The following is a 26,346-nucleotide window of genomic DNA, read 5'->3' on the forward strand; positions in this document are numbered from 1 at the left end:
GGGTGAATAAAGAAAAGTTATTTACTAATTCCCATAATAGAAGAACTAGAGGACACCAAATGAAGTTAGTGGGTAGGAGCTTTAAAACTAATAAAAGAAAGTTCTTCACACAGCGCGTAGTTAACCTGTGGAACTCCTTGCCAGAGGAAGCGGTGAAGGCTAGGACTATAACAGAGTTTAAAGAGAAGCTGGATAATTTCATGGAGGCTAGGTCCATTAAAGGCTATTAGCCCGGGGATAGAAATGGTGTCCCTGGCCTCTGTTTGTCAGAGGCTGGAGAGGGATGGCAGGAGACAAATCGCTTGATCATTGTCTTCGGTCCACCCTCTCTGGGGCACCTGGTGCTGGCCACTGTCGGCAGACAGGATACTGGGCTAGATGGACCTTTGGTCTGACCCAGTACAGCTGTTCTTATGACAGCCTGTTCTTATTAGCCCAGGGATATTGGGTGGGCTCAGAGCTGGTTTGGCTTGGAGTTGTTAGCCCCTTACTCACTGGGGATTTGTCTGCACTACACATTTTTGTGGCAGAAAATATGCTAATGAGGGACTCATCATAAGTTGCAACATCATTAGCATATTTTCTGCCATTTCTTTTTGCGCAGAAACCCCATTTTGCGCAAGATCCTTATGCCTGTCCCGGGGGCTGCGCAAAATGGAAGTGGCTGCTCTGCTGCTTTTTGTGCCAAAACCCCTTGCGCAAAAAGAAACGGCAGAAAATCTGCTAATGATGTTGCAACTTATGCTAATGAGTCCCTCATTAGCATATTTTTCTGCCACACAAACGTGTCATGTAGACAGAGCCAGGGACTGGTCCAAGCCAGGTGGTGCCCTGGGCCAAGGGGAGATCTGGTGCTGGAGGAAGCCTGTGGCTCCCTGCCCCCAGCAGCAGGCTTTCAGCACTCTGTTTAGGAGGCCCAGGTCTACCACTCCTGGTGGCCCTTGCCACCTCCTCACCTCCAGTTAAAAAAGACGCCAGAGCCCAGGAGTGAGGGCCAAGGACGTTTATTCTGGTCACGGCTCGGGGCCGGCCTGCATCCTGCCAGTCCCACATGCCTGCGAGGAAAGACACAGTCGAAAGTGGCGCCAGCCCTGCAGCTGCAGGGCCTGATGGGAGGAAGCAGCCAGTGATGCTGCCAGGTGGGCGGGGCCGCAGGGCCAACCTCAGGCTCCACCATCTGCTCCTTGCAGAGGGACCCTAGTGCCTGCTGGCCCCACCAGTGGGCCCAGAGAGCATTCACGCCCCCTCCGGGCAGAACTGTGCTCCGGTGGGTGCTGGGCGCCCAGGCAGTCCATGGTGTCACCCAGCCTCCTGCAGGCAGGGAGCGGGTAGGTGTGGCTCCCAGAGAGGGCAGCACGTGTGAAGACTTCCAGAGCAGCCAGAAGGAAGCTGCCCGCTCAGGGAGGGGTGGGAGACGGGTCAGACTCCTGCCCCTGGCTGGCGGCCCCAGGCCTGCGCTTCAGTTGCTTTCTCCTGAGGCCTGCAAGACAAAGCCCAGACCACGGTCAGGGTGGGGCCTGGCTCTGCAGGCCAGACGCAGCCGGAGTGACGCCGGTGCCTGAGCAGCTGGTGGTAGGCTCACTCCTGCGCTGGTGCTAATGGAGCCGTGTGGTGCTGCCACTCGGGCCAGAGCTCCGCACTCATGGGCAATGGCCTGGCCACCAGGGCCACGCAGGATCCTGTGGCACCATAGAGACAAACATCTGTTTGGGCATCGGCTTTAGCAGGCTGGAGCCGCCTGGGCAAACGCAGGAAAATGGCCCCCCAGCGATGTCGCTGCTGGCTCGCTCCCGGCTCAGTGCACCATACCAAGGGGTCTGCGCCTGCCAGCAAGTGCCTGGGCACAGGGGGTCACGTACCTCAGCCCACAGACTGGCGGGGCCCTGATGCCACGTCCTCCTGCAGCTGGTGTCGGGCCCAAATCCAGAGCGTCTCTGCCAAGGGGTAGCGGCAGCGCAGAGTCAGCCTGGTGAGGGTGACATTGGCTTAGCCCGGGGAGGGGGGAACCTTGGACCTCTCACACTGCAGGGACATCCCTCCTGGCCCCAGAGCTGCCCCTCACCTGTACCACGAGTCCCGGCTGATGATGGGGAAGATGGCGGGGACCCCCTCAGGCACGAAGGTCACCTCATTCTCATACACCAGGGAGTCTCCTTCAAACTGCAGGGGAGACAGGGACAGACTGGGATTCCTTGGGCTCCCCTGACCCCAGGAGCTCAGCCCCATCCGGCCTCATGGAGTCACAGCTTCTGGGTCACTCCCAGGTCAACCTGTCCCCAACATCTCGCTGGGCGAGGGAGCTTGGCCCAGCTAGAACACAGACTGAGGCCAGTGAATCCAGCTAGCTGGGCTGGCCTCTAGCTGTGGTGGAGCTGGAGGGTTCCCTGCACCCACATGGCTTGCTTCCCAAACAGCCGGCCTGCACCACTGCCCCATGGCAAAGCACTGCTAGCCCTGCCACCATCCCCTCGGGCCCAGCATAAGGCCTGGACTAAGCGAGAGCCTGCATCAGACCCACTCTCCGATCCCCAGCTGCCTCTCCCCAGTCCCAGGCGCCCACTGCCTGCCCCATGCTGTGGGGGCTCACCTGCCGTGTGGTCCCACAGGAGGCCAGAGAGAAGGAGAAGAGAGCCTGCGAGGAATCAGAGGCCACAGGCCCACAGCTTGGGTCCCTCAGGTGGGTCCGGCGGGGGTCAAGAGCAGGCCGGGTGTCCAGGCTCCGCACGGTGGCCACCATGGTGCCATTGGGCAGGCACACTGTGCTCGGCAGCGGGGAAGACAGCCTTGATCAGGCCCAGAGTCCCGCTATTACTCCTCATTTTCCCAGCAGCAGCTGCTGGGCAGCACTGTGCTCCCCCCAAATCCCATGCATGGTGTGGGCAGCTCTGGAGGGCTCTGTGCGCTCTCACCAGCGTGGAACTGGGCGCCGGGTGGGGGCCCTTCCCCCCACTGCAGAGGACAAGGCTGGCCTCCAGGTTGGTGGCCAGTGGCTGTGGAGGGGTAAGGACTCAGCCCTGACTCCTGAATGAGCCAGATCTAGAGGAGATGGGACACCTGTTCAACCAATCCCTTCACACGGGCCCAGACCCTCCCCCGGGACGTCCGGTGCTGGGGTCTCCATCCAGGCACTCACCCAGAAGCTGCCCTGTGGGGAAGGTACAGACAATGGAGAAGGACGCCAGGACTGCGAGAGTCTTGTTGTCGCGCAAGGAGAACTCCAGCCGTGCTGCCAGCCGGTGCAGAGAGATGCTCTGGAGAGGCAATGGCAGGGGGTGATCTGCGGGCCCAGGCAGGACCCCACCCCAGCAGGCTCAGCACAACCCAGGGACTGGGAGAGGCCAGGCCAGCGCGAGGGCTGGCTACTGCCCCCTTTCGTCCTGAGGGCAGCAGTTACCTACCAGCCCCTGCTGGGGAAGGCATGAGGTAGGCTGGGACCAAGGGGCTAGATCAGTGGGTTAACCCAGCCCCTGCCCATCCCATGGGGCACTAGACCCTTCCCCCCATTCTCTGAGGAGCCAGGCAGTGCGCCGAGACTCTGCTGCATGGTGGGAGGTGGAGTCGCTCCCCACTCAGATGCAGCAAGCCTGCGTGTTGGATTCTCCTCGCCCCCCCAGGGCACAATGGGACAGGCGGCACCTTGCTGCAGAGAAAGGCTTCAAAGGCTGGTGCTAAGTGACCAAGAAGAGCTGGGAAAGGGCTTGCAGAGGGAGGAAGAACACAACTGCTGCAGCGTGGACAGGTCACACACCGCCAGTGCCAGCACTGCGCCTGGTCCTCCACGGGTACCTGAGTCCAGCGGGAGACCCCAGCCACAGGCGGGGACTTAGAGACTGTGGCCTGCATCTCCCTGTCACAGAGAGCCAGCCCGCGGGACAGGTGCCTGCTAGTAGAATCTCCCCAGAACCCAGAGGGAGAGTGACAGGAGGAGGGGGCAGGGCTGAGGACAAGGAATTCATTGAAAATGCGTGTGGAGACCTCCCAGGCTGGGGCCAATCAGCCGGAGAGACCTGCCCTCGCGCAAGGAGAGACCTGCCCTCGCGCAAGGAGAGACCTGCCCTCGCGCAAGGAGAGACCTGCCCTCGCACAACAAGGAAACAAACAGCTCCTGCCCAGGGCAGTCGGCTGAAACTTTTTGGAACTTTCATGTTGCGAGACATTTTGCGAGCCAGAAAGAAAGTGTCGTTTTGAATTGGAGGGGGGGCCGCGGTGCCATTCCCAGCACCAAGTGACCAGCTTCCCCTCTTCCCAGCCATATGGACGCTGCCTGCGGAATGGCAGACACTCCCCCACGGCGTGAGCAGCGCCTGTGCCCAGTTAAGGGTAGGTGGCCAGCTGCCCTTCTCGCTGCCTCCCCCGAGAACTGCAATCCCCACCAGAAAATGTGTCCTGCCTCCTCCCCAGGCCCCGAGCTCCCCCACCCACCTCATAGGCCAGGCCAGGAGCCAGAAGGGAGACAGCCAGGCGGAAATGGTGACCATCATCTGACACTTGGTAGCTGTGGGGAGCTGCCTGCTGGCTCAGGGGCTGCTCCCCAATGTAGGGAACCCAGAACCGGTCCAGGCTCCCCCGAGTCATCACCAGCACGAGTGCCCCTGGCTCACAGGAGCCCTGGAAGGTGGGTGGCACTGCCAGGAGGAAAAGGGAGTAAATCAAGGCCCATGAGCAACTCGGAGCCAACAGCTCAGCAAGGCCCTGTGCTGGAGGGATACAGGGATGGGCAGCGGGGAGCTGCTAGGAGGGGTGGGACATGGAGCCACTGACACCCATAGACTCCTGACCACGCTCACTCATGCCACCCCAACCCTTGTGCCAACCTCTGCATCTCCCCACATTAGCACCAACCCCAGGTCCAGCTGAAACCCGCCTCCCACCGCCCCCCTTCCCACCCTGGAACTGGCCCTCACAGCCTCCCACCGCCTCCCTTCCCACCCTGGAACCCGGCCCTCACAGCCTCCCACCGCCCCCCGTCCCACCCTGGAACCGGCCCTCACAGCCTCCCACCACCCCCCTTCCCACCCTGGAACCGGCCCTCCCAGCCTCCCACCACCCCCCTTCCCACCCTGGAACCGGCCCTCACAGCCTCCCACCGCCCCCCTTCCCACCCTGGAACCGGCCCTCACAGCCTCCCACCGCCCCCCTTCCCACCCTGGAACCGGCCCTCACAGCCTCCCACCGCCCCCCTTCCCACCCTGGAACCGGCCCTCACAGCCTCCCACCGCCCCCCGTCCCACCCTGGAACCGGCCCTCACAGCCTCCCACCGCCCCCCGTCCCACCCTGGAACCGGCCCTCACAGCCTCCCACCACCCCCCTTCCCACCCTGGAACCGGCCCTCACAGCCTCCCACCACCCCCCTTCCCACCCTGGAACCCGGCCCTCACAGCCTCCCACCACCCCCCTTCCCACCCTGGAACCGGCCCTCACAGCCTCCCACCACCCCCCTTCCCACCCTGGAACCGGCCCTCACAGCCTCCCACCGCCCCACTTCCCACCCTGGAACCTGGCCCTCACAGCCTCCCACCGCCCCCCTTCCCACCCTGGAACCGGCCCTCACAGCCTCCCACCACCCCCCTTCCCACCCTGGAACCGGCCCTCACAGCCTCCCACCGCCCCCCGTCCCACCCTGGAACCGGCCCTCACAGCCTCCCACCACCCCCCTTCCCACCCTGGAACCGGCCCTCACAGCCTCCCACCACCCCCCTTCCCACCCTGGAACCCGGCCCTCACAGCCTCCCACCACCCCCCTTCCCACCCTGGAACCGGCCCTCACAGCCTCCCACCGCCCCCCGTCCCACCCTGGAACCTGGCCCTCACAGCCTCCTGCCGCCCCCCTTCCCACCCTGGAACCCGGCCCTCACAGCCTCCCACCGCCACCCGTCCCACCCTGGAACCGGCCCTCACAGCCTCCCACCGCCCCCCTTCCCACCCTGGAACCCGGCCCTCACAGCCTCCCACCGCCCCCCTTCCCACCCTGGAACCGGCCCTCACAGCCTCCCGCCGCCCCCCGTCCCACCCTGGAACCGGCCCTCACAGCCTCCCGCCGCCCCCCTTCCCACCCTGGAACCGGCCCTCACAGCCTCCCGCCGCCCCCCGTCCCACCCTGGAACCGGCCCTCACAGCCTCCCGCCGCCCCCCTTCCCACCCTGGAACCGGCCCTCACAGCCTCCCGCCGCCCCCCGTCCCACCCTGGAACCGGCCCTCACAGCCTCCCGCCGCCCCCAGTCCCACCCTAGAACCCGGCCCTCACAGCCTCCCGCTGTCCCCCGTCCCACCCTGGAACCCGCCCCCCATCCCACCCTGGAACCGGCCCTTACAGCCTCCCGCCGCCCCCAGTCCCACCCTAGAACCCGGCCCTCACAGCCTCCCGCCGCCCCCCGTCCCACCCTGGAACCCAGCCCTCACAGCCTCCCGCCGCCCCCCGTACCACCCTGAAACCGGCCCTCACAGCCTCCCGCCGCCCCCCGTCCCACCCTGGAACCGGCCCTCACAGCCTCCCGCTGCCCCCTCTTCCACTCTGGAACCGGCCCTCAAGGCCTCCCACTCCCCTCCTTCCCAGCCTGGAGCCGGCCCTCACAGCCTCCTGCCGCCCCCCGTCCCACCCTGGAACTGGCCCTCACAGCCTCCCACTCCCCCCCGTCCCACCCTGGAACCGGCCCTCACAGCCTCCCGCCACCCCCCGTCCCACCCTGGAACCCGGCCCTCACAGCCTCCCACTCCCCCCCATCCCACCCTGGAACCCGGCCCTCACAGCCTCCCGCTCCCCCCCGTCCCACCCTGGAACCCGGCCCTCACAGCCTACCGCCGCCCCCCGTCCCACCCTGGAACCGGCCCTCACAGCCTCCCACCGCCCCCCGTCCCACCCTGGAACCGGCCCTCACAGCCTACCGCCGCCCCCCGTCCCACCCTGGAACCCGGCCCTCACAGCCTCCCACCACCCCCCTTCCCACCCTGGAACCGGCCCTCACAGCCTCCCGCTGACCCACATCCCACCATGGCCACAGTCCTACTATGCCCTGCCCCAGCTCACCCACATCTGGGACGTCGCAGGTGACGAGCCCTGGCTGGGCAAAGGTCTGGCCCGTGGGCACCAGCCGCAGGGTGTAGTTGAGGTGCAGGGTGTAGCGCCTGAGGGGGCCATGCAGGTACTGCCAGAAGGACAGAATGGGTCAGAGTCAGACCCCCCAGCTAGGGGCACAGAGCAAAGTGGCTGTCCTAGGGCGTGCCATGTGAGGCACCCTGACAGTCCCACCTCTGCTGGCCCCTCATGCCAGCCTGCAGCGCGGGCCAGGCCTCCCAGAGCACCTGGGGCTCTGACAGCCGCTCAGCCCCCATGCCCTCTGCCGTCCACCCCGGCCCCCCTTACCTGCTGCTGCACCAGGGGGTCAGCAAAGGGCACCCTCAGCGCAAAGGCCTTGGTGCCGTTGGGGTTGGGCTCCTCGTGGGGGTCAAAGCCGCAGTCCTGGGCCTGGTGGTGGCTCAGGGGCCGTCCGCCCACCGAGACCGACACCAGCTCCACGTCAGGCAGGAAGTGCCCCAGGCGCACCGTGAAGTAGCCCTCTGCCGCGACAGAGTCTGGGGGGAGAGGTGCTGCAGGGCGGGCGCTTCGCTGCCGCGTCCACCGGCCAGGGACCAGGGTGCTGAGCTCAGCGTCCTGAGACTGCCAGCGAACCGGGGGTGGCGTCTAACCTGCGCTGCCCGCAGTGCCCCTTCAGTCTGCCCTGCACGGGGCCCCAGCCGAACACGGAAAGGGGCGAGGGACGCAGCAGGGACTGGCAGCCGGCACTGGGCGAGGCCTGGGGGGCAGCAGCACTTTGCTTTCCCAGCCTGCACCACAGCCCCTCGCGCTGCACCAAGGCCCAAGAGCTGCCGGCTGCTTGGAAAAGGCCGCGGCACCTGCCCGCTGCGTAAGCGTTGGCTGCAGGCTGTCTGGAGGTGGGGGCTTGCTAAGCCTGGGCCTGTCGTTCCTCCAAGAGCCCGGGAAAAGCCTGGGGCAATGGACACTGGAGCACCCCACGCACATGACGTCCCATGGGGCAGCTGTCAGCCCTTATCTGCCAAAGCAACGAGAGGCCTTTCCGAAAACACCCACTGGCCACCACGACGCAGAACCGCTCCGCACCGACATTCCACACAAGGTGGCCGAGGAGCTGCCAGGAGCCATATCCCCAGCGATGCCGCAGCCCAGCAGCGGCCGAGCTCTGGGACTCTGTTCTCACCCATAACCATTTCCAGTCTGGGGACAATTTACACCTTCAAGTCAGCCACGGGCACCAGCATGGCCCCCCAGTTCGCTAACATTTTTATGGCTGACCTCGGACATTTCCCGCCTCTCCTTCAGCGACACCGTCGACATCTTCATCATACGGGAAGGAGATCCCTCAAGAATTCAACCGGGATTTCAACAACTTCCACCCACCATCAACCTCAGCCTGCACCAGCCCACACAAGACATCCACTTCCTGGAACCACAGGGCAAGTAAGTGATGGTCCCATGAACACCCCTCTACACCAGAATCCTACTGACCAATATTCTGACCTACATGCCTCTAGCTCAGTCCAGGACACATCACACAAGCCATTGTTTACAACCAGGCCCTCAAAGGCAACCAGATTTGCTCCAATCCCACAGACAAACACCAACTGGATCTGTCTCAGGCATTCTTAGCACTGAAATAGCCACCTGGGGAAGTGAGGAAACGGATTGGCAGAGCCAGACAAGTACCCAGGAGTCACCTGCTACAAGACAGAAGCAACCAGGCAAACCCCAGCACATCATCAGTGATCCACCACCTCTCCTGGAAAACGGTCCCTCCCTGTCACAGGCCTTGGGAGACAGGCCACAGACAGCCCCCCAAGCAAACCCTCACCAGGGCCCTTCCCCTGCACCAAACGCCGTTGCCAACGGTGCACACGTCCACACAAACGAGGGCTGTTAAAACCATGGCAGGGCCGTGGGGTCCAACCAGTTCGGAAGCAGTAGCCACTCTAGGGGCTGCTGCCATCGCGACCCAGCCCCACTCAACTGTCCAAATAGCCACGTGTGGCGAATGGCCGGCGAGTTGGATGCCACATTTGTAGGACAACCGAGGAACCACTGAACATCTCAGCAGCGACTCGGTTCCCAGCGCACGGGCCCTGCAGGGTAACGCTGAGCTGTGAACGGCAGAGCCCGCAGCGAAGTCTCCCGGGGCGAGCCTGCCCCACACCTGCCCAGCTCCTGGGGAGATGGCTTTGCTGAGTGTAACCGACAATTATTGGCTGAACGGTTAGTCGTTTCCACTCAAACATCCCCACCACAAGCAACACCATCACAGGACCTGGCCACACCCCCAGGGGCTCAGCCACCTGCCCATGCACCGATGCGATCTGCCATCAGTGCCGGCAACGTCCCTCTGCCATGGACACTGGCTAAACCGGACAGGCTCTGCGCCAAAGGGACACAAAGCAGACATCAGGGATGGTATCACACACATGAACCCGCAGGGGCCATTCAACCTCCCTGGACACTCCGTAAGAGACTGACAAGCGGCCGTCCCGCAACACAAACGCTTCCAAACCAGACGTCCAGGAGAGCCTGAGCGCCAAGACATCTGCAAAGCTGACACTTCTCCTGGGTTGGAGCAGGAGCAGGGAATGGCGGGCTCCCTCCGTCTTCACATCTCCCCATCCCCTGACTGAATCAGCCTCATTACCATCGGTCCTACCTGTGCGCGGGTGCATGCTGGTGCGCGCGGGTGCATGCTGGTGCGCGCGGGTGCATGCTGGTGCGCGCGGGTGCATGCTGGTGGGCGCGGGTGCATGCTGGTGGGCGCGGGTGCATGCTGGTGGGCGCGGGTGCATGCTGGTGGGCGCGGGTGCATGCTGGTGGGCGCGGGTGCATGCTGGTGCGCGCGGGTGCATGCTGGTGCGCGCGGGTGCATGCTGGTGCGCGCGGGTGCATGCTGGTGCGCGCGGGTGCATCGCTACCTCTAATATCCACTCCATGCATCTGATGAAGTGGTTTTTCCCCATAGAAGCTTGCGCCCAAATCGATCTGTTAGACCTTAGAGAGCCCCGGGACTCCTTGTCTGTGCAAAAGGGGGGCTTTCCCCTCACGCGGAGCCCCTGTGGCAGGGTCTGGTGCAGCGCTGGTGGGGGGGGCACCACGATGAGGCTGAGCCTGGAGTCTGTCTGGACAGAGATCCATGTGCTCCTGCCCCCCAGAGCTCGTTCTGTGCTTACCAGCATCGTCCCCCACCCCACAACCCGCCCTCTCCACCCGGGCCCTGCAGAAACTGTCAGAGGGGCAGCTCCTGTTGAGGCTCCTGCCGCTGGGGGCCCATGCCAGGACCTCTGAGGGGGCCGTCAGAAAGGCAGGGCTCCCATGGGATCCCCATTCCAGGGCCAAGCGGCCCCGGCCTAGTGCCAGAGCCAGGGGCCGCAGGGGCTGTGCCTACCGTCGATGATGCGGGGTGGCCGGGGTGAGAAGGGGGTGTGGATGGGCCGGTAGCTGCGGTGATGCGTCCGATCACTTGCATCGCCTTGCCAGTGCCGGTCCAACAGCAGGTGGATGCTGTACCTGGTGCCATAGCGCTTACCCTCCAGGGCGCTCTGTGGGGGGGGGGGAGCTGTGACCCCACAGAGGAGACGCTCCACCCCCTGGAGCAGTGAGCTCAGTCATGGGACAGCCAGGACCAGCTCTTCCCCTGGGCAGCCCCACTCTGACCCGCGCCCCGCGAGGTGGAGGGGTTGGACCAGGAGGGACCTTGCACCTACGCGGGGAGCCGGCTGAGAGCTGCTGCAGGGAGCTGGAGGCTGCAAGAGCCTGGGCACAGAGCAGGTGGTGACAGGAGTTCATGGCCTTGTCGCAGGCTGGAGAGCCAGGTTCTGTCCCGGTGCAGGGCAGGGCACAGGGTCCCAAGGCTCAGAGCAGGGCAGGCCACGTGACTGAGGGCCTCCCGCTCGTCCAGCCAGAGGGCGAGCCCGTTACCCCAGGGCCTGGTGCAGCCCCCACCCGCAGAGCGGCCCCTGCTGCCCGGCCGGCCCCCTGACCTGCATCAGCCCCCCAGGGGCACCGATGGGCACCACAACGCGCACGAGCCTCGCGTCCGTCAGCAAGGCATAGCCATTGCGGGTGATTGTGGCTGCATCAATCAGGCGGCCGTCCAGGCCCATCTGGACCCTCTCGTCTCGGTACCGCTCCGGCCAAAGCACCAGGGAGGGCAGGATCCGTGGGGTCTCCCAGCTCAGGGTGGTGGCACTGACTACGGGGGAGCCTGTGGACAGGAGGCCGTGAGCTCCACCACCTGGTCCCCTGGGCTCTGCTCCCCCAGCCCTGCCGGTGCCCCCCACCCCCCACCCGCAGCCCCCACCCGCCCAGCCCTGCCGGTGCCCCCCACCCCCCACCCGCAGCCCTGCTGGTGCCCCCCACCCGCAGCCCCCGCCCGCCCAGCCCTGCCGGTGCCCCCCACTCCCCACCCGCAGCCCCCGCCCGCCCAGCCCTGCCGGTGCCCCCCACCCCCCACCCCCCACCCGCAGCCCCCGTCCGCCCAGCCCTGCCGGTGCCCCCCACCCCCCACCCGCAGCCCCCACCCGCCCAGCCCTGCCGGTGCCCCCCACTCCCCACCCGCAGCCCCCGTCCGCCCAGCCCTGCCGGTGCCCCCCACCCCCCACCCGCAGCCCCCACCCGCCCAGCCCTGCCGGTGCCCCCCACCCCCCACCCGCAGCCCCCGCCCGCCCAGCCCTGCCGGTGCCCCCCACTCCCCCACCCACAGCCCCCACCCGCCCAGCCCTGGGCTCCCCACGCCGCTCTGCGGTGCCCCTTACTCCCCAACTGCAGCCGACACAGGTTCCCTCCCAGACTCACTGACGGGGCAGGCAACGGCTGTGTCCACCATGAGCATCATCCAGGCCTGTTTGTAGAACACGGTCGCCCTGGCCACTTCCACATCCAGCCCCTCCACCTGGAGAGAGGGTCAGTGCAGGGGCACAGGGGGGTCCTTGCCACTCCCTCCGGGCCCCCCACGCGCCGTCAGCCCAGGGCAGGGAATCTGACCCCAGCATAATGGGGTGTGACTGGCACGGACCGTAGCTCAGTCAGCCCCTTCTCCCCCACCAGGGCTGGGCGCGAGCCCCCTTTGTCCCCAGTTCCCGCCTCCCACTGGGCACACAGTGCCCCCGCCCCCTGTCCCTAGCTCCCAAGCCCCACTGGCCCCCCAGCGCCTCACTGTGGCTCTCTCGCTCTGGGTGGTGCCGTAGGGAGCCCGGAAGAGGACGCGGGTGGCCGTGGTGTTCACTCCGTAGCCCAGGCTGTGGGCCATTGCGGCGGGCATGCTGAGCAGGGAGCCGTTCCGGAAATGGAAGACAACCTGCCACACCTGCTTCAGGGCCCCCTGGGCCTACAGGGGAGAGACACAGGGCTGAGTCTCCCCATCCGCTGGGCGGAGCTGGCACCGCTCAGCCCCCCTTGCAGACACCTTGGGGCAGAGACATCGGCCCTGCAGAGGGCTCAGGGCTTCAGCGCTGGCACAGCCCAGCTCAGTGGCCCCGTGGCCAGCCCCCCGTGGCGCCAGCTCACCTCCACGTCCTGCCGGGGAGCAGAAAGGCCATGGGGCTGGGGGCAGCAGGCAGCCAAGTGCCCTGGCTGCTCCGAGGGCAGGGCTTGCCAGGCGCCAGGCACTGCTCCCGGGCCCCCCTGCCCCAGGCCACTCACCACTGGCCAGGCCGCGATCCAGTCCTCGTTCAGGGCCTCACTGGCGATGCCGGGCACAGCCCGCCGGACCGACACCTGCGGCAACACCGGCGCCTCAGGCTGGGGACAGCTGTCAGCAGCTCTGGGGCTGCCCCGCCCCATCCCCCATGCCGCCTCCCTCACCTCCATGTAGTTCTCCTCGCAGACGATCTCCCGGGGGCTCCAGGGGGCTCCCAAGGGGCAGCTGATGGCCACATCATAGGGGGTGCCGGGTCCCGTAGGGCCTGTCACCTCCACCCACAGCTGCAGGCCGAATTCCTGGTCAAACTGGGGTCCCAGCGAAAGAGTCCGGGTCAGCCCTGCCCGTGGCTGGGCCCTGCCCCACACAGGCGATGGGGCAGGACACCAAGCCGCGGGGCTGCAGTTCTGGCAGAGTAGTGGGGTGCAGTGGTTATAGGGCTGGGGGCGGAGCAGGGGGACAGACCCCCCCGGCTGGGGCACTCACTGTGTTGTGGACAGAACACGCCAGGAAGGAGACACGGATCTGGGGATTGCCCCGGAGGTCACTGCCGGCTGTGAAGCCACACTGCGAAGCCAGCTGTGGGGTTGCCTCAATGCTCTGCCCCGAGTCAGCTGGGGGGAGAGACCAGCTGGAACCCCCATTACTCCTCGTTCTGCCCCGCCCCAGCCAGCCCCTCCCTACCTCCCTGGGCCTCTCCCCAACGAGCCACCACGAGGCACCCATGGCCCCACTCACTGTAGACCCCATAGCGCCAGCCGCTCCGCCCCACGAAGGCCCGGTCCAGCCAGATCCAGAAGAAACGGCCCCGGCACTCAGTGCGAGCGGCTCCTGGGGGGTGCACAGTGTTACGGGGGCACCGGGCCGGCCAGGAGAGCGCCTGCTCCAGCCACTCAGCGCCCCGCTCAGGGCCATGGTGCCCATCCCAGCTACCCACCCCCAGGGGCCCTGCCACAGTGCAGCCCAGCCCCCACCCGGGCGTGGCCAGTCCAGGACCCCCAGCAGAGCAGGCCTGGCAGACTCACCGTGGGGGAAGGGCAGGGAGGCCACGGGCCAGGGCAGCCCCACGCAGAGCAGGCCCAGGCTGCAAAGAGGAAGGGGGCAGGTCACACACGGCAGGGAGCCCGAGAGGCTGGGCACAGCCGGGCTCTGGGCCAGGGCAGCAGCTGCCTGCGCTGAGCCTGTGGCTGGGAACTGGACTGAGGTGCAGCCAGGGCCCCAGACGGAGCAGCGACCTTGCACCGCGGGCTGCGGGATGCACTGATACCTGCACCCATGTGCTGGGCTACAGGCACCCCCAGCCATGCACTGCTGCCCCGCCCACAGGCCCCGCCCACTCCCAGCCATGCACTGCTGCCCCGCCCACTCCCAGCCATGCACTGCTGCCCCGCCCACAGGCCCCGCCCACTCCCAGCCATGCACTGCTGCCCCGCCCACAGGCCCCGCCCACTCCCAGCCATGCACTGCTGCCCCCGCCCACCGACCCCGCCCACTCCCAGCCATGCACTGCTGCCCCGCCCACATGCCCCGCCCACTCCCAGCCATGCACTGCTGCCCCGCCCACAGGCCCCGCCCGCTCCCAGCCATGCACTGCTGCCCCACCCACAGGCCCCGACCGCTCCCAGCCTTGCCCCCCCGCAGCTCTAGGTGCTGCACAGTTCCTGCCACAGAAGTTAAGTTCCCCAAACCTCCTGTCCTGAGTGGGAGGAGCAATGTGGGGGCTATGGCACAGTGATGAGCCAGAAATTCCTCCCCCCTCCTCCTGGGCTGCTGCCCAGAGATAGAAGCTGCCTTGACAGCAGCGTTGTCCCCACATGGCCTTCAGCTGAGACACCCCCGAGAACCAAACCCAAACACGAGCCAGCTGCCCTTGGCGTGACAGGGACTGGACACATGCCAGCCACATTGCCAGCCTGCTCCAGATACCCACCTGCCATGCCCCCCACAGCCCAGAGAGGGGGCAGCCCCCCCACAGCCACTGCCCCCCCACAGCCCAGAGAGGGGGCAGCCCCCCCCACAGCCACTGCCCCCCCACAGCCCAGAGAGGGGGCAGCCCCCCACAGCCACTGCCCCCCCACAACCCAGAGAGGGGGCAGCCCCCCCACAGCCACTGCCCCCCCACAACACAGAGAGGGGCAGCCCCCCATAGCCACTGCCCCCCCACAGCCCAGAGAGGGGGCAGCCCCCCCACAGCCCCTGACCCCCCCAACCCAGAGAGGGGGCAGCCCCTCCACAACCCAGACATGGGGGCAGGTCCCCTCACTGCCATTGCTCCCTCCCCCCAACTCAGAGATGGGGGCAATCTCCTCACACCCACTGCTCCCCCCCAACCCAGAGAGCAGGCAGCCCCCTCACAGCCACGACTCCCCCCCAACCCAGAGAGGGGGCAGGATGCTTTCAGACCCCCCACCCCTTTATCTCCAGCCCCCCTCCCCCCAGCTTCACGCCACCCTGCCCCCCACTCACTGCAGCAGGAGCATTTTGGCCTGGCCAGCTGAGCCCGGGGAGCCAGGGACACCGCTAGCCGGTCCTGCCCACGCCTGGCAGCTGCTTTGCTGAGCTGGGTGGGGCTTGGCTGGGACCAGTCCAGGGCCTTGGAGATGAGATAAGGCCCCGGCTGAGCAGCCCTGGAGGAGTCGGGATGCCAGGACTGAGTGTGATCTAGCGCCACCCACACCCCTGCCTGGCTGGCATGCCGGGAGATTGAGCTCCTTCCCCCACAAATGGCTGCACCTTTGGGTGCATCGTCCGCATTGGCCTGCCAAGCCCAGGGTTGTGAGTTCAGTCCTTGTGGAGGCCGTTTAGGGATTTGGGGCAAAAATGTGTCAGGGACGGTACTTGGCCCTGCTGTGAGGGCAGGGGACTGGACTCGATGACTCTCGAGGTCCCTTCCAGCCCTAGGAGATAGGCAATCTCCATTATTAAAAATTAAGCCTCCCACCCTGGGGTCTTCCTGTGGGCACAGGGCCCAGGCAGGGGCTGTGGGGACTGATGGCTCACGCAGTCCGGGAGGTTCAGAGACCTCTGAGCCGTCGCTGGCTTCAGTTTCAGCTGTGTGTGTCCTGGGGCCGGGGCCGGGGCCCTGGCTTCACCCCTCCTGGGGTGCAAGGTCCTGGCTTCACCCCCTGCCATGGGGCACAGGCCTCGGGGTGCCCCCCCAGCACACTCTGGTTCATACACTTTTCTCGTGACTACTCCATGAATTTTGCTCAGCCTCCGGGCTGGCTTGCACGAGTAACACTGACAGAGGGAGGACAAAGACTGCAGCACAGTGCAAACTGCTCCGAGGCGACGTCTGGATCTTTAATTCCCCGCAGCCCCCTGCACCGTTCGTGCAAACAGCCCCTCCCGTTACAGCGCGGGTGCAAAGCTGGGCAGTGGCGGCTCCCCAGAATTCAGCTGCTTAGCTCAGCTGGCCTGGGGATGGGACAGAGCCAGACAAGCAGCAGCCCTCACACCCTCTGGGTGCATCTACACGAGAGATGCGCCCGCGTGCGGCTGCCCAATTGGCCCTGCAGGGTGGGCAGGTGGGTTCTGCCAGGCAGCCCCCTGCCGCCAGGCCATCCCAGTTCAGCGGGCAAATTCCTGCCTCCACCTGGGGGAGGGAAGCCAGACAGCGGGGGTGGGGGGAGCTTTTCCCAGCCCTGAGCCAGGCGGAGCTAAGCATGGAACGGACCAGCCCGGGAGAGCCAGCCGGGAGCCCTGGCAAACGCTCCAAGGACCGGGGCAGATGCTGGGGGTTCACTGTTGCAGAGAGGGCACCGCACTGACGGGGGCTGCAAGTGTCCCACAGCCAGCCCCAGCGGAAACAGATTCCTTCAGCTGGGGGACAAGCGACTGGCCCAACCACTTATCCCTGGGCTCCTCAGCACCCCCCCGCAGCCCAAGGTCCAAGCAGGAGCCAGGCTACCCAAGCAGGGCAGATTCCTGCTACCCCTCCTCCCTGGCCAGCGTTTACAGAGCCCCACCGCCGGCAAACTGTCCAGAGTCTTTGGCACAAAGTGTCCATTTCCGCAGCACGGGAGGGCCAGTCTCTGGCCCCACTTAGCCATTGATGATCTTCTGGCTGATGTAGCCCGGCATGGTGTAGAGCAGGAGGACCAGGAAGATGGTGATGACAGCAAGAATCAGCAGCGCAATGATGTACTTCTTGTACCGCTTCCAGATAAAGAAGATGAAGGTTTTCATGGGGTTCACAAACCAGTTGAAGGAGGTTTTTGGCCGGCTAGAACAGAGCAAGGAGAAGGCTGCTGAGCACAGACACAGCAACGCAAAGCTGCAGGCGCCCTGGGAATCTAGAGCTCACAGTGAACTGCTGCCAAGCAGTGCAGAGGCCAGGAGCCCCCAGACTCAAGCTGGCAAGGGCGCCAGCTTCTTCTGGGCCCCAGGGCTGCTTATCCCGCTGCCCCGGGACACATGGCAGAAAAGGTGAATGAAGCCTCCGGCTGGATAAATGGCCCAGCCATTGTGTATTGACATGCACCTGGCCAGTTCCTGGCCGTGCCGTGCCGCCCTCTCTGTGAAGCACCCAGCCGATCTGCAGAGTGTGGCAGGTGTCCTGTGTTCATCCGGGTGACTAATTCCCGGGGGGACATTTAGGAAACAGCCTGTTTCAAACTCTCCATGATCGCCTAAGGACTCCGACCTGCCAAGAGAGGCCTGGAACTGGACCTGTCCAGGTCGCCTGTTTAGCTCAGCTCTGCTTAGGCTTCATCCAGGGACGTTTGGGTTGCAGAGCTGAGCTCTCCAGGCCCTCCTGGGTTCTCCTGAGTATGGACATTGGGCTAGAACCTATGGACTGAATCCGAAAGAACCGCTTGTAACTCCAGAGCTCCCCACCGGCTGCACGCCACTGCTCCTGTGAGCAATGCGCTCTCGTCCCTTGTCTCGGCTCCCACTCGGCGGCGACAGCCTGGGCCCAGGGTCCCTTGAGCTCCAGTCTTGGCTGCATAAAGCCCAGAAGCTCCCCTGTCCCTCAGCGCCTGGGCGCAGGAAGCGCCATTCTGAGAGCAGGCTGGTAAACCCCAGCCTGGCATTCCAGTCGCTGCACACGGCCCAGACCAGCAGGGCCTGCTGAGACGCCGCCAGGCCACGGGCGAGCTGAGCAAGGAGCTGTCTGAGCCAGTCGCTGGGGCAAGCCCCAGGAGACGGGAGAGATTCCAGAGCACGGGGAGAGGGCAAATCTAGAGCACAGCCTCACAAAGGGGAGTTACGGACCAGTCAGCTGAGCTTCTGTGCCCAGGAAAAGGGTGCAGCCAATAACCACCCTGGGGTAAGAGCGAGCCGGCGTGGATCTGTTCAGCGCCCAGCGCGGGGCTTTCTTTGACAGGGCAACAGGCGGGAGATGTGCTGTGTTCAGATCTGGTATCGCTGCCTGCACCCACGGATCCTGCGCACGGCTGGCCTGGAGGCTCAAGAGCTGTCTGCAAGGAGGCTCTGGCCCACACCGTGCCCTCATCCATGGGGGGATGCTCCTGCTGGCTATCCTGAGGAAACCTGGCTTTGCATGCGTCCCTGTTCACCACCCTCAGCTGGAGTCTCCCCCCATAGGCCTTCCTCCCCAGAGGGGTTCCTGTGGCGGGGGGGGGGGGCAGAACCCATCTGACCGTGGCGTCCTTTTCCAAAAGGGACCCCGCAGGCAGCAGAGAGGACAGGGATTCACAGCCTGGAGTGGGCACGACGTATCGCTCTGTGTAGAGGCAGGAGCCTCCCAAACGGCCGTGGCAGGGCCAGAGTCACAGAACGCCGGGAACCCATCGAAAGGCACTCGGTGGTCGGCCCAGTGCTGAGCTGTCGGCTCTCCCAGGCTCCTGGCTTCGGTGCCGTGGTGACAGGAAGGGAGAGAGGCTGGCCCAAGTCCCACCCGACCCCCATCCTCTCACTGTTGAGAGAGTCTTCTCCCCGCGGCCCCAAGGGGTTGGGGCGCTCCGCACTGGGGGCAGGCTCAGCCCCAAGGCACAGCTCAGGGCCGCTGGGTAAACAGGACTTCGAGCCCAACTTGTGGGGTGGAAATTCCCAGCTCCCGTTCCTATGACCCACAACCAAGCACCTGAGATCCCTTCTGCGAGGGTCACTCATAGTCCCAGGCTTGCAGAGAGGACATGGCCACGGGAACGCCCCACAGCTGGAGAGGACATTAGCACGGGAATGCCTCAGGAATGCCCCACAGCTGGAGAGGACATTGGCACGGGAACACCCCACGGCCAGAGAGGACGTGGCCACGGGAACGCTCCATGGTTGGAGAGGATATGGCCATGGGAACGCCCCATGGCCAGAGAGGACATGGCCACGGGAACGCCCCACGGCCAGAGAGGACATGGCCACAGGAACGCCCCACGGCCGGAGAGGACATGGCCATGGGAACACCCCACGGCCGGAGAGGACATGGCCACGGGAACGCCCCACGGCCAGAGAGGACATGGCCACGGGAACACTCCATGGCTGGAGAAGACATGGCCACGGGAACGCCCCACAGCCAGAGAGGACATGGCCACGGGAACGCCCCACGGCCGGAGAGGACATGGCCACGGGAATGCCCCACGGCCAGAGAGGACATGGCCACAGGAACACTCCATGGCTGGAGAAGACATGGCCACGGGAACGCCCCACGGCCAGAGAGGACATGGCCACGGGAACACTCCATGGCTGGAGAAGACATGGCCACGGGAACGCCCCACGGCCGGAGAGGACATGGCCACGGGAACACCCCACGGCCGGAGAGGACATGGCCACGGGAACACCCCACGGCTGGAGAGGACATTGGCACGGGAACACTCCATGGCTGGAGAGGAGCCCTGTCCTATTAACCACTCACATGACTGAAATGACAGACCTGATGGCAATCTAACTATTTCCAAAAGTGGAAACCATGAAACCCTGTTGCTCAAGACAAAGCGGGGACGTTCCAAGAGCTGCATGGGGGGCAAGAAGGAACTGAGGAACCTGGCTTGGCTATGAGCCCGGGGCACCAGGGGAACCGGTGCCAAGCCAATGGATACCCCTGGGGTAAAATCTCCAGCACCTGGGCTGGGGGCTTGCGCACCCACATGGGAATGGACTTGCCCAAGCCCCGAAGAACATGGGCTGTGAGGGATGTGGGCCGTGAGCGGCGTGGGCCGTGAGGGGCGTGGGCCGTGAGCGGCGTGGGCCGTGAGCGGCATGGGCCGTGAGGGACGTGGGCCGTGAGGGACGTGGGCCGTGAGGGACGTGGGCCGTGAGCGGCATGGGCCGTGAGGGCCGTGGGCCATGAGGGCCGTGGGCCGTGAGCGGCATGGGCCGTGAGGGACGTGGGCCGTGAGGGGCATGGGCCGTGAGGGGCGTGGGCCGTGAGGGGCGTGGGCCGTGAGGGGCGTGGGCCGTGAGGGACGACGGAAAATACTGGGTTTGTTTAGTCTGCAGAAGAGAAAACAGGACATGAGAGCAGATTTCAAGTGCCTAACGGTGTTCCAAGGGGCAGGGGAAAAGTGTCTTCTCCTTAACCTCTGACAGGACAAGAAGCAAGGGGCTCAAACTGCAGCAAGGGGGGTTCAGGTTGGACATTAGGAAAAACTTCCTGCCTGGCCGGGTGGCGAAACGCTGGGATAACTTGCCCAGGGAGGTTGTGGAGTTTCCATCCCTGGAGATATTTAAGAGCAGGTTGGACACACACCTGTCAGGGATGCTTTAGATCAGCGGGAGGGACCCGCTGGCTCCCCGCTTCCCCATGCACTGGGGCATGGGAGCCCACTTCCTAGGCCTCCGCCTCCCTCCCAGCGCTTTCGAAGGAGCCATGGACTGGCTGATTTGAGCTCCCTCCCGGAGCGGGAATGCCGTGAATCAGCATTTGCAGAGAGGCGGGAGGGGGACAGGCGATTGGCGTCTCCTCCGGAATGCAGGGAGGGGAGGGAGGAGCAGGTGAGGGGGGCAGGGCGCCCGGTGCCAAGAGGGGCCCGTGGTTGCCCAGCCTTGGTCTAGGTGGGGCTTGGTCCTGCCGGGAGGGATGTGACCAGGGTTCTGTGACCGATACTCACTTGGGCTTCTCCAAGGGTTCAGGCTCTTTTCGGCCCAGGCCAACGGGGCTCTTCTCAGCCTCCTCCACAGTCAGGAGCTGGAATTCAGCTTCCACTTTGCCCTGCAGAGACACGCGAGACTCTCCAGTGCGCCCGGCCGAGACTGGCTGGGCCCCTGGGCTCCAGAGGCAGGGCTGGGCTTTCCAAGGTCGCTCAGAGGTGTCAGGCACGAAGCCTTGAAATCCACCAGAAGCCTCTCTGCACCGATAGGCCCCTCCATCCCTCTGGAAGTCTGCCCCTCGGGCCGTCCGCCCCCGTGTGCCTCGCCCCGCCAGAGCGCCCCACGGAGCCGCTGGACACCTGACACGCCAGCTCCGCAGCGCCCCCACGCCAGCCTAGCCACCCCTCGGGCCGTCTGCCCCCGTGTGCCTCGCCCCGCCAGAGCGCCCCACGGAGCCGCTGGACACCTGACACGCCAGCTCCGCAGCGCCCCCACGCCAGCCTAGCCACCCCTCAGGCCGTCTGCCCCCGTGTGCCCCGCCCCGCCAGAGCGCCCCACGGAGCCGCTGGACACCTGACACGCCAGCTCCGCAGCGCCCCCACGCCAGCCTAGCCACCTCTCGGGCCGTCTGCCCCCGTGTGCCTCGCCCCACCAGAGCGCCCCACGGAGCCGCTGGACACCTGACACGCCAGCTCCGCAGCGCCCCCACGCCAGCCTAGCCACCCCTCGGGCCGTCTGCCCCCGTGTGCCTCGCCCCGCCAGAGCGCCCCACGGAGCCGCTGGACACCTGACACGCCAGCTCCGCAGCGCCCCCACGCCAGCCTAGCCACCCCTCAGGCCGTCTGCCCCCGTGTGCCCCGCCCCGCCAGAGCGCCCCACGGAGCCGCTGGACACCTGACACGCCAGCTCCGCAGCGCCCCCACGCCAGCCTAGCCACCTCTCGGGCCGTCTGCCCCCGTGTGCCTCGCCCCACCAGAGCGCCCCACGGAGCCGCTGGACACCTGACACGCCAGCTCTGCAGCGCCCCCACGCCAGCCTAGCCACCCCTCGGGCCGTCTGCCCCCGTGTGCCTCGCCCCGCCAGAGCGCCCCACGGAGCCGCTGGACACCTGACACGCCAGCTCCGCAGCGCCCCCACGCCAGCCTAGCCACCTCTCGGGCCGTCTGCCCCCGTGTGCCTCGCCCCGCCAGAGCACCCCACGGAGCCGTGTGCCGCGCCCCGCCAGAGCGCCCCACGGAGCCGCTGGACACCTGACACGCCAGCTCTGCAGCGCCCCCACGCCAGCCTAGCCACCCCTCGGGCCGTCTGCCCCCGTGTGCCTCGCCCCGCCAGAGCACCCCACGGAGCCGTGTGCCTCGCCCCGCCAGAGCGCCCCACGGAGCCGCTGGACACCTGACACGTCTCCCAGAGCAGGCCTCGCACTGTGCCCGGCATGGGGGGGCCGTGTGCCGGCCCTGCAGCTTCACAGAGCACAGACCTTGCAGGGCCTGGAGAAGGAGGTTTCCACTAATGTTTTCTATCCAGGTGCAGAATGAATTTTGTTTTGTACATTGAGGCATGTGCAGAAGTGCACCACCAACAGGAACAGGCTCTGGCTGTTGCTAGCTGCGGGCGCTCTGCTAATCTGCAGGAGCACATTGGCCCCTCTCCTGGGCGACTGCCCAAGCGCTCAGCTTCCAGGGAGCTCTGCTGGGAATAGCCACTCGAGACGGCTCCCACCGTTCCAGCGTTCCCAGTGAGGGACCAGCACGGCCGGGGCCACAGGAGCCCAGCCTGCCTCCTAGAGCAGGCCTTGCCCACGGGCTGCTGCTGCCCGGAGCTGTGAGCGTGGGCGATTGCCGGCTTCCCCAGCACCTGGCACGTGCGTGCAGCGCGGGAGGGGGGCTGGGGCAGGCCAGGCTGAAGTCCCCTCCCCTCCCTCTGAGCTCGTCTGAACCTCTCCTGCACCTGCTGCGTCTCACAACCCCGCCCTGGCCATGGCGACAGAGACCTGAGGCCAGTCCCAGCTGGCTGCGAGCACAGGGCGGCGGCTGCTCCGAGTCCCTCCCTTCTCCCTCCACCGGCCTGGGCGGCTCTGCTGTCCCTGGTGTCTGTGGCTCTTCCCCTGCGGCTCTCAGGGCAGGGACCATCTGACAGGGCCCCCCGGGCCAGAGCTGACTAGACACTGGGACCTCCCACCCGTCATTGCCAGCTCCCAGCCGAGCTGCTCGGCTTCACCGTGGCAGGAGGAGGGGCGCGCCCGACCCTGCATCGTGCCGGGGAGTCAAATGGAGCAGGCCCGGGCCGGGCCGGGCAGCTGAGCAACCCAACTGGGAGATGCAGCAGAGCAGGCTGCTGGATCTCTCTGCTTCCCACAGCTCCTGCCAGAAGGCCCAAGCCCTGCTGCCGCCCTGGCCCCTGGGAGCTTCCCAGGCCATATCTTGAGGGAGGGGCCTATGGCGAAGGGGCGGAGCCGAGGTGGGAAGAGACAGGGCCAGTGGAAGGGGATTGCCCCAGGCCCCACACCCCCTCGGGACAGCCCTGACCTACCCCCTGGTCCTGGGCCAGGCAGCCCCGCGCCCACTGCCAAGCATCTGCAGTTAGCTGCAGCCTGGACAGCTCCCGGCCGAGCCCTGCCTGGCTCACCCTCCGCCCTGGGCCTCACCGTCAGGATGAACTTGTTCCCGCTGGGGTCTGTAAACTCGACGTCTTCCGGCTTCACCGACCTCCTCTTCTTCTTCTTCTTCTTCTTCTTCTCCTTGGCCTCCCGCTCCTCCCGCTCCTCGTCCTCCTGGTCCTTGAGTTTGACGAAGGGCCACCAGCCCTTCATCCGCTTGTTCCGGAAGATGGAGAAGCGGGGGGTGGCCTTCTCCTTGGCCATCTTGATGGTGCACTGCTCCGAGCTCTTGGCTGCCCGCACCATGTCGTTCAGCTTCAGTTCAATGGAGCCTGTGAACACGGGCAGAGGTGAGACCCGCAAGGGCCAATCGGCTCGTTCCGGGGTGGAAGGGAAGCAGATTTGAAACGGGACGTTTCCTGGGAACTGGAAATTCTGCCTCTGGGCCAACTGGAGGGGAGAGCTCCGTGTAGTCCTCAGCCCGCCACCAGCCCCTCCACAGGCTGCGTGGGCGTGGGCAGGGCATAGTGCAGGCCGGCGTGGCAAGGCCGTCCACAGGTGGCAAGGGAATGAGACCCCGTTCCTGCGGGGTTCTGAGCCAGGGCTGCTCACCTGTGGGACAGACACACAGGGAGGGAGCTGGCGATGGTACTGACACCGGGCTGCAGGACTCAGCATTGACCGGGAGGTACCTTCTGATGCGGGGGGGGGGGGATATCCTATTGGCCCAGCTCCCGCCTGTGACATGACCAGCTTGTCTCCTCCAGCCGACACTGCCCCAAGACGGTCAGTGTCACCCAGCACCACTGGGGCCAAGTAGCCCAGGGCTCTGCTCTGGAGGAGCGTTCTCACCCACCCCGGCGCCCTGCCTTGGAACCAAGCACTGTCCTGAGCTCCCGTGGAGGGGGTGTGGGCCCTGGAGCCTCAGACTGGAAGACGGGGCTCTCCCGAGCAGGGGCAGCCCATCTGGTGGGGCTGCCTCAGGGCTGTGCCCCTGGGGGCTGAGCGAAGTGGCAGGTTTCCCAGAGAACACCTGAAAACTGGCTGAATCCGATTGGCTGCCATCAAACACTCCAGGTTCAATGAACTGGCATTTTCCAACCGAATGGTTTCAGCAGCAAATTTCCACCCGCGAGCCAGTGTGCTGTCAATGCAGCCCATTCCTCGGTGGCCCGGGGTCCGGCCGCACGGCTCAGCGCTCAGGGGACGTAGCAAGGGGGCCTTTCTGCGCAGTCTGAGAATGAAGGGTCCCAGGAAAGGGGGAAGCTGGTCGGCAGTCTGGCGTCTATGGACCAACAGCATCACCAGCTGCCCCTCAGCCGGAGGCGCGGCCAGGCTGCCTCTGCCAGTGTCCCTGTAAGCTGGGGGGAGCAATCCTTTCTGATGGGGGACACGCCAAGCTTTCGGTAAGTGGCCCAGGGCAGCAGAGGGTGCAGGGCCTGGAGGCAGAAGGGACGGGGGACTGGGGTGCAGGGAGGGGTCTGGCCTGGGGCGGGGTGTGTGCACAGGGTTTGGGTGGTGCTCTGGGGCAGGGTATCAGAGTGCAGTGGGGGGGCAGGTTCGGGAGGGAGTTGTGACCTGGGGGGAGGGGAATGCAGAGGGTTTGGGGGAGACGTGCAGCAGGGAGCTGGAGTGTGGGAGGGGCTGGGCTGCCAGGTGCAGGCTCTGACTGGGAGGCGCTTACAGAGGTGACTCCTGGCCAGCAGCCCAGTAAGACCTGAGGCAGCCTCCCTGCCTGCCTCCGCCCCAGGCCGTTCAGAACAGCTGGCTGCTCTCCATGCCTCTTGGTGCTGGGGGCGTCACGTGCCGTCCCTGTCACAGCTCCCAGTGGCTGGATTGGGCGGGGGGGCAGCATGCAAGAGGCAGGTGGTGTCTAGAGGTGCGTGGGCCCAGCAGCTGGCTGCTTTGAGGCGCCTGAGGCTGTGGCAGGCAGGGAGCTGGTCTGAGGGTCCCAGCATGGCAGGCCAGGCACCATGTCCAAAGGCTTGGTGGCCTTGGACCTTGCCTGCCCCTGCTGTGGGCTGTGCGGCCGCGCAGGAGAGATTCAAATGCCGCCCTGATGATTAGCAGCTGGGATTGGCTTCCTGAGGTGCACGTTCGCACAGGCGCCGGTGCACACACAAAACATTATTCCACACGTGGCTGGAAAAGGGTGCGCCTGCGACGCACCAGCATCTCGGAAGCCGCAGGAGAGCTCCATGGCACTGGGTAGAGGAGCCCAGAGGCCGGGGGGGGGGAAGAGGGAAGAGCCCAGAGGCTGGGGGAGGAGGGGGGAGCCCAGAGGCTGGGCGGGGGAGAAGAGGGGAGAGCCCAGAGGCTGGGGGGGAGGGGGGAGCCCAGAGGCTGGGGGGGGAGAAGAGGGGAGAGCCCAAAGGCTGGGCGGGGGAGAAGAGGGGAGAGCCCAAAGGCTGGGGGGGAAGGGGGGAGCCCAGAGGCCGGGGGGGGGAAGAGGGGAGAGCCCAGAGGCCGGGGGGAGAAGAGGGGAGAGCCCAGAGGCCGGGGGGGGGGGGGAAGAGGGGAGAGCCCAGAGGCTGGGGGGAAGAGGGGAGCTCAGAGGCTGGGGGGGGAGAAGAGGGGAGAGCCCAGAGGCCGGGGGGAGAAGAGGGGAGAGCCCAGAGGCCGGGGGGGGGAAGAGGGGAGAGCCCAGAGGCCGGGGGGGGGGGGGAAGAGGGGAGAGCCCAGAGGCCGGGGGGGGGAAGAGGGGAGAGCCCAGAGGCCGGGGGGGGGGAAGAGGGGAGAGCCCAGAGGCCGGGGGGGGAAGAGGGGAGAGCCCAGAGGCCGGGGGGGGAAGAGGGGAGAGCCCAGAGGCTGGGGGGGGGGGCCAGACCAGAGGCCGGGGGGGGAAGAGAGGAGCCGGCTCCAGGCTTAGCACAGTGCGGAGCTGGGTCGGAGGAGGAACCACTGGTCTACGAGAGCTGAATCCCAAGGCCAGGAGGCCCCTGGGCCTGGCAGGACCGGCGCTGTGGCAGCAGCTCTACCAGCGCGGCCGGAGGACCCGCCAGCCACACGGGGCCGCGGGACTGGGAGCTGCCTTCTGTGTGCTCCTGGTGGGCAGCCTGGGCTCCCCCTCTCCG

General features: G+C 66.1%; 2 protein-coding genes across 5 annotated transcripts in view; both read right to left on the reverse strand.

The window, feature by feature from the left end:
• Positions 1–1,344: 1,344 nt before the first annotated feature.
• Positions 1,345–15,232, reverse strand: LOC112546096 (uncharacterized). Of its 3 annotated transcripts, XM_075901459.1 has the most exons (18): positions 15,154–15,232; positions 13,713–13,771; positions 13,426–13,518; positions 13,174–13,301; positions 12,852–12,995; positions 12,690–12,764; positions 12,205–12,375; positions 11,844–11,940; positions 11,030–11,253; positions 10,435–10,588; positions 7,362–7,570; positions 7,026–7,143; positions 4,423–4,625; positions 3,134–3,251; positions 2,588–2,757; positions 2,063–2,160; positions 1,860–1,966; positions 1,345–1,480 (listed from the first exon to the last, which is right to left on the reverse strand). In XM_075901459.1, the coding sequence occupies exons 1-17, from the start codon at positions 15,165–15,167 to the stop codon at positions 1,861–1,863; spliced, it is 2,181 nt and encodes a 726-aa protein (XP_075757574.1). In that variant the 5' UTR covers positions 15,168–15,232; the 3' UTR covers positions 1,345–1,480; position 1,860. The 3 variants fall into 3 exon arrangements, with proteins under 3 accessions (XP_075757574.1, XP_075757572.1, XP_075757573.1); XM_075901457.1 differs by lacking the exon at positions 15,154–15,232 and having other exon boundaries at positions 13,713–14,126; XM_075901458.1 differs by lacking the exons at positions 12,205–12,375; positions 15,154–15,232 and having other exon boundaries at positions 13,713–14,126.
• A 737-nt stretch (positions 15,233–15,969) lies between these two features.
• Positions 15,970–26,346, reverse strand: part of LOC102458767 (fer-1-like protein 4) — a 107,016-nt gene continuing 96,639 nt past the window's right edge. For both annotated transcript variants that reach the window (XM_075901461.1, XM_075901460.1), the window contains exons 43-45: positions 23,321–23,604; positions 20,697–20,797; positions 15,970–16,912 (exon numbers count right to left, since the gene is read on the reverse strand). In XM_075901461.1, coding sequence (XP_075757576.1) covers positions 16,732–16,912; positions 20,697–20,797; positions 23,321–23,604 — 566 coding nt within the window. In that variant the 3' untranslated portion in view covers positions 15,970–16,731. The remainder of the gene's footprint in view (positions 16,913–20,696; positions 20,798–23,320; positions 23,605–26,346) is intronic.

Source organism: Pelodiscus sinensis, chromosome 18 (assembly GCF_049634645.1).
Source record: "Pelodiscus sinensis isolate JC-2024 chromosome 18, ASM4963464v1, whole genome shotgun sequence".
NCBI classification, from domain to species: domain Eukaryota; kingdom Metazoa; phylum Chordata; order Testudines; family Trionychidae; genus Pelodiscus; species Pelodiscus sinensis.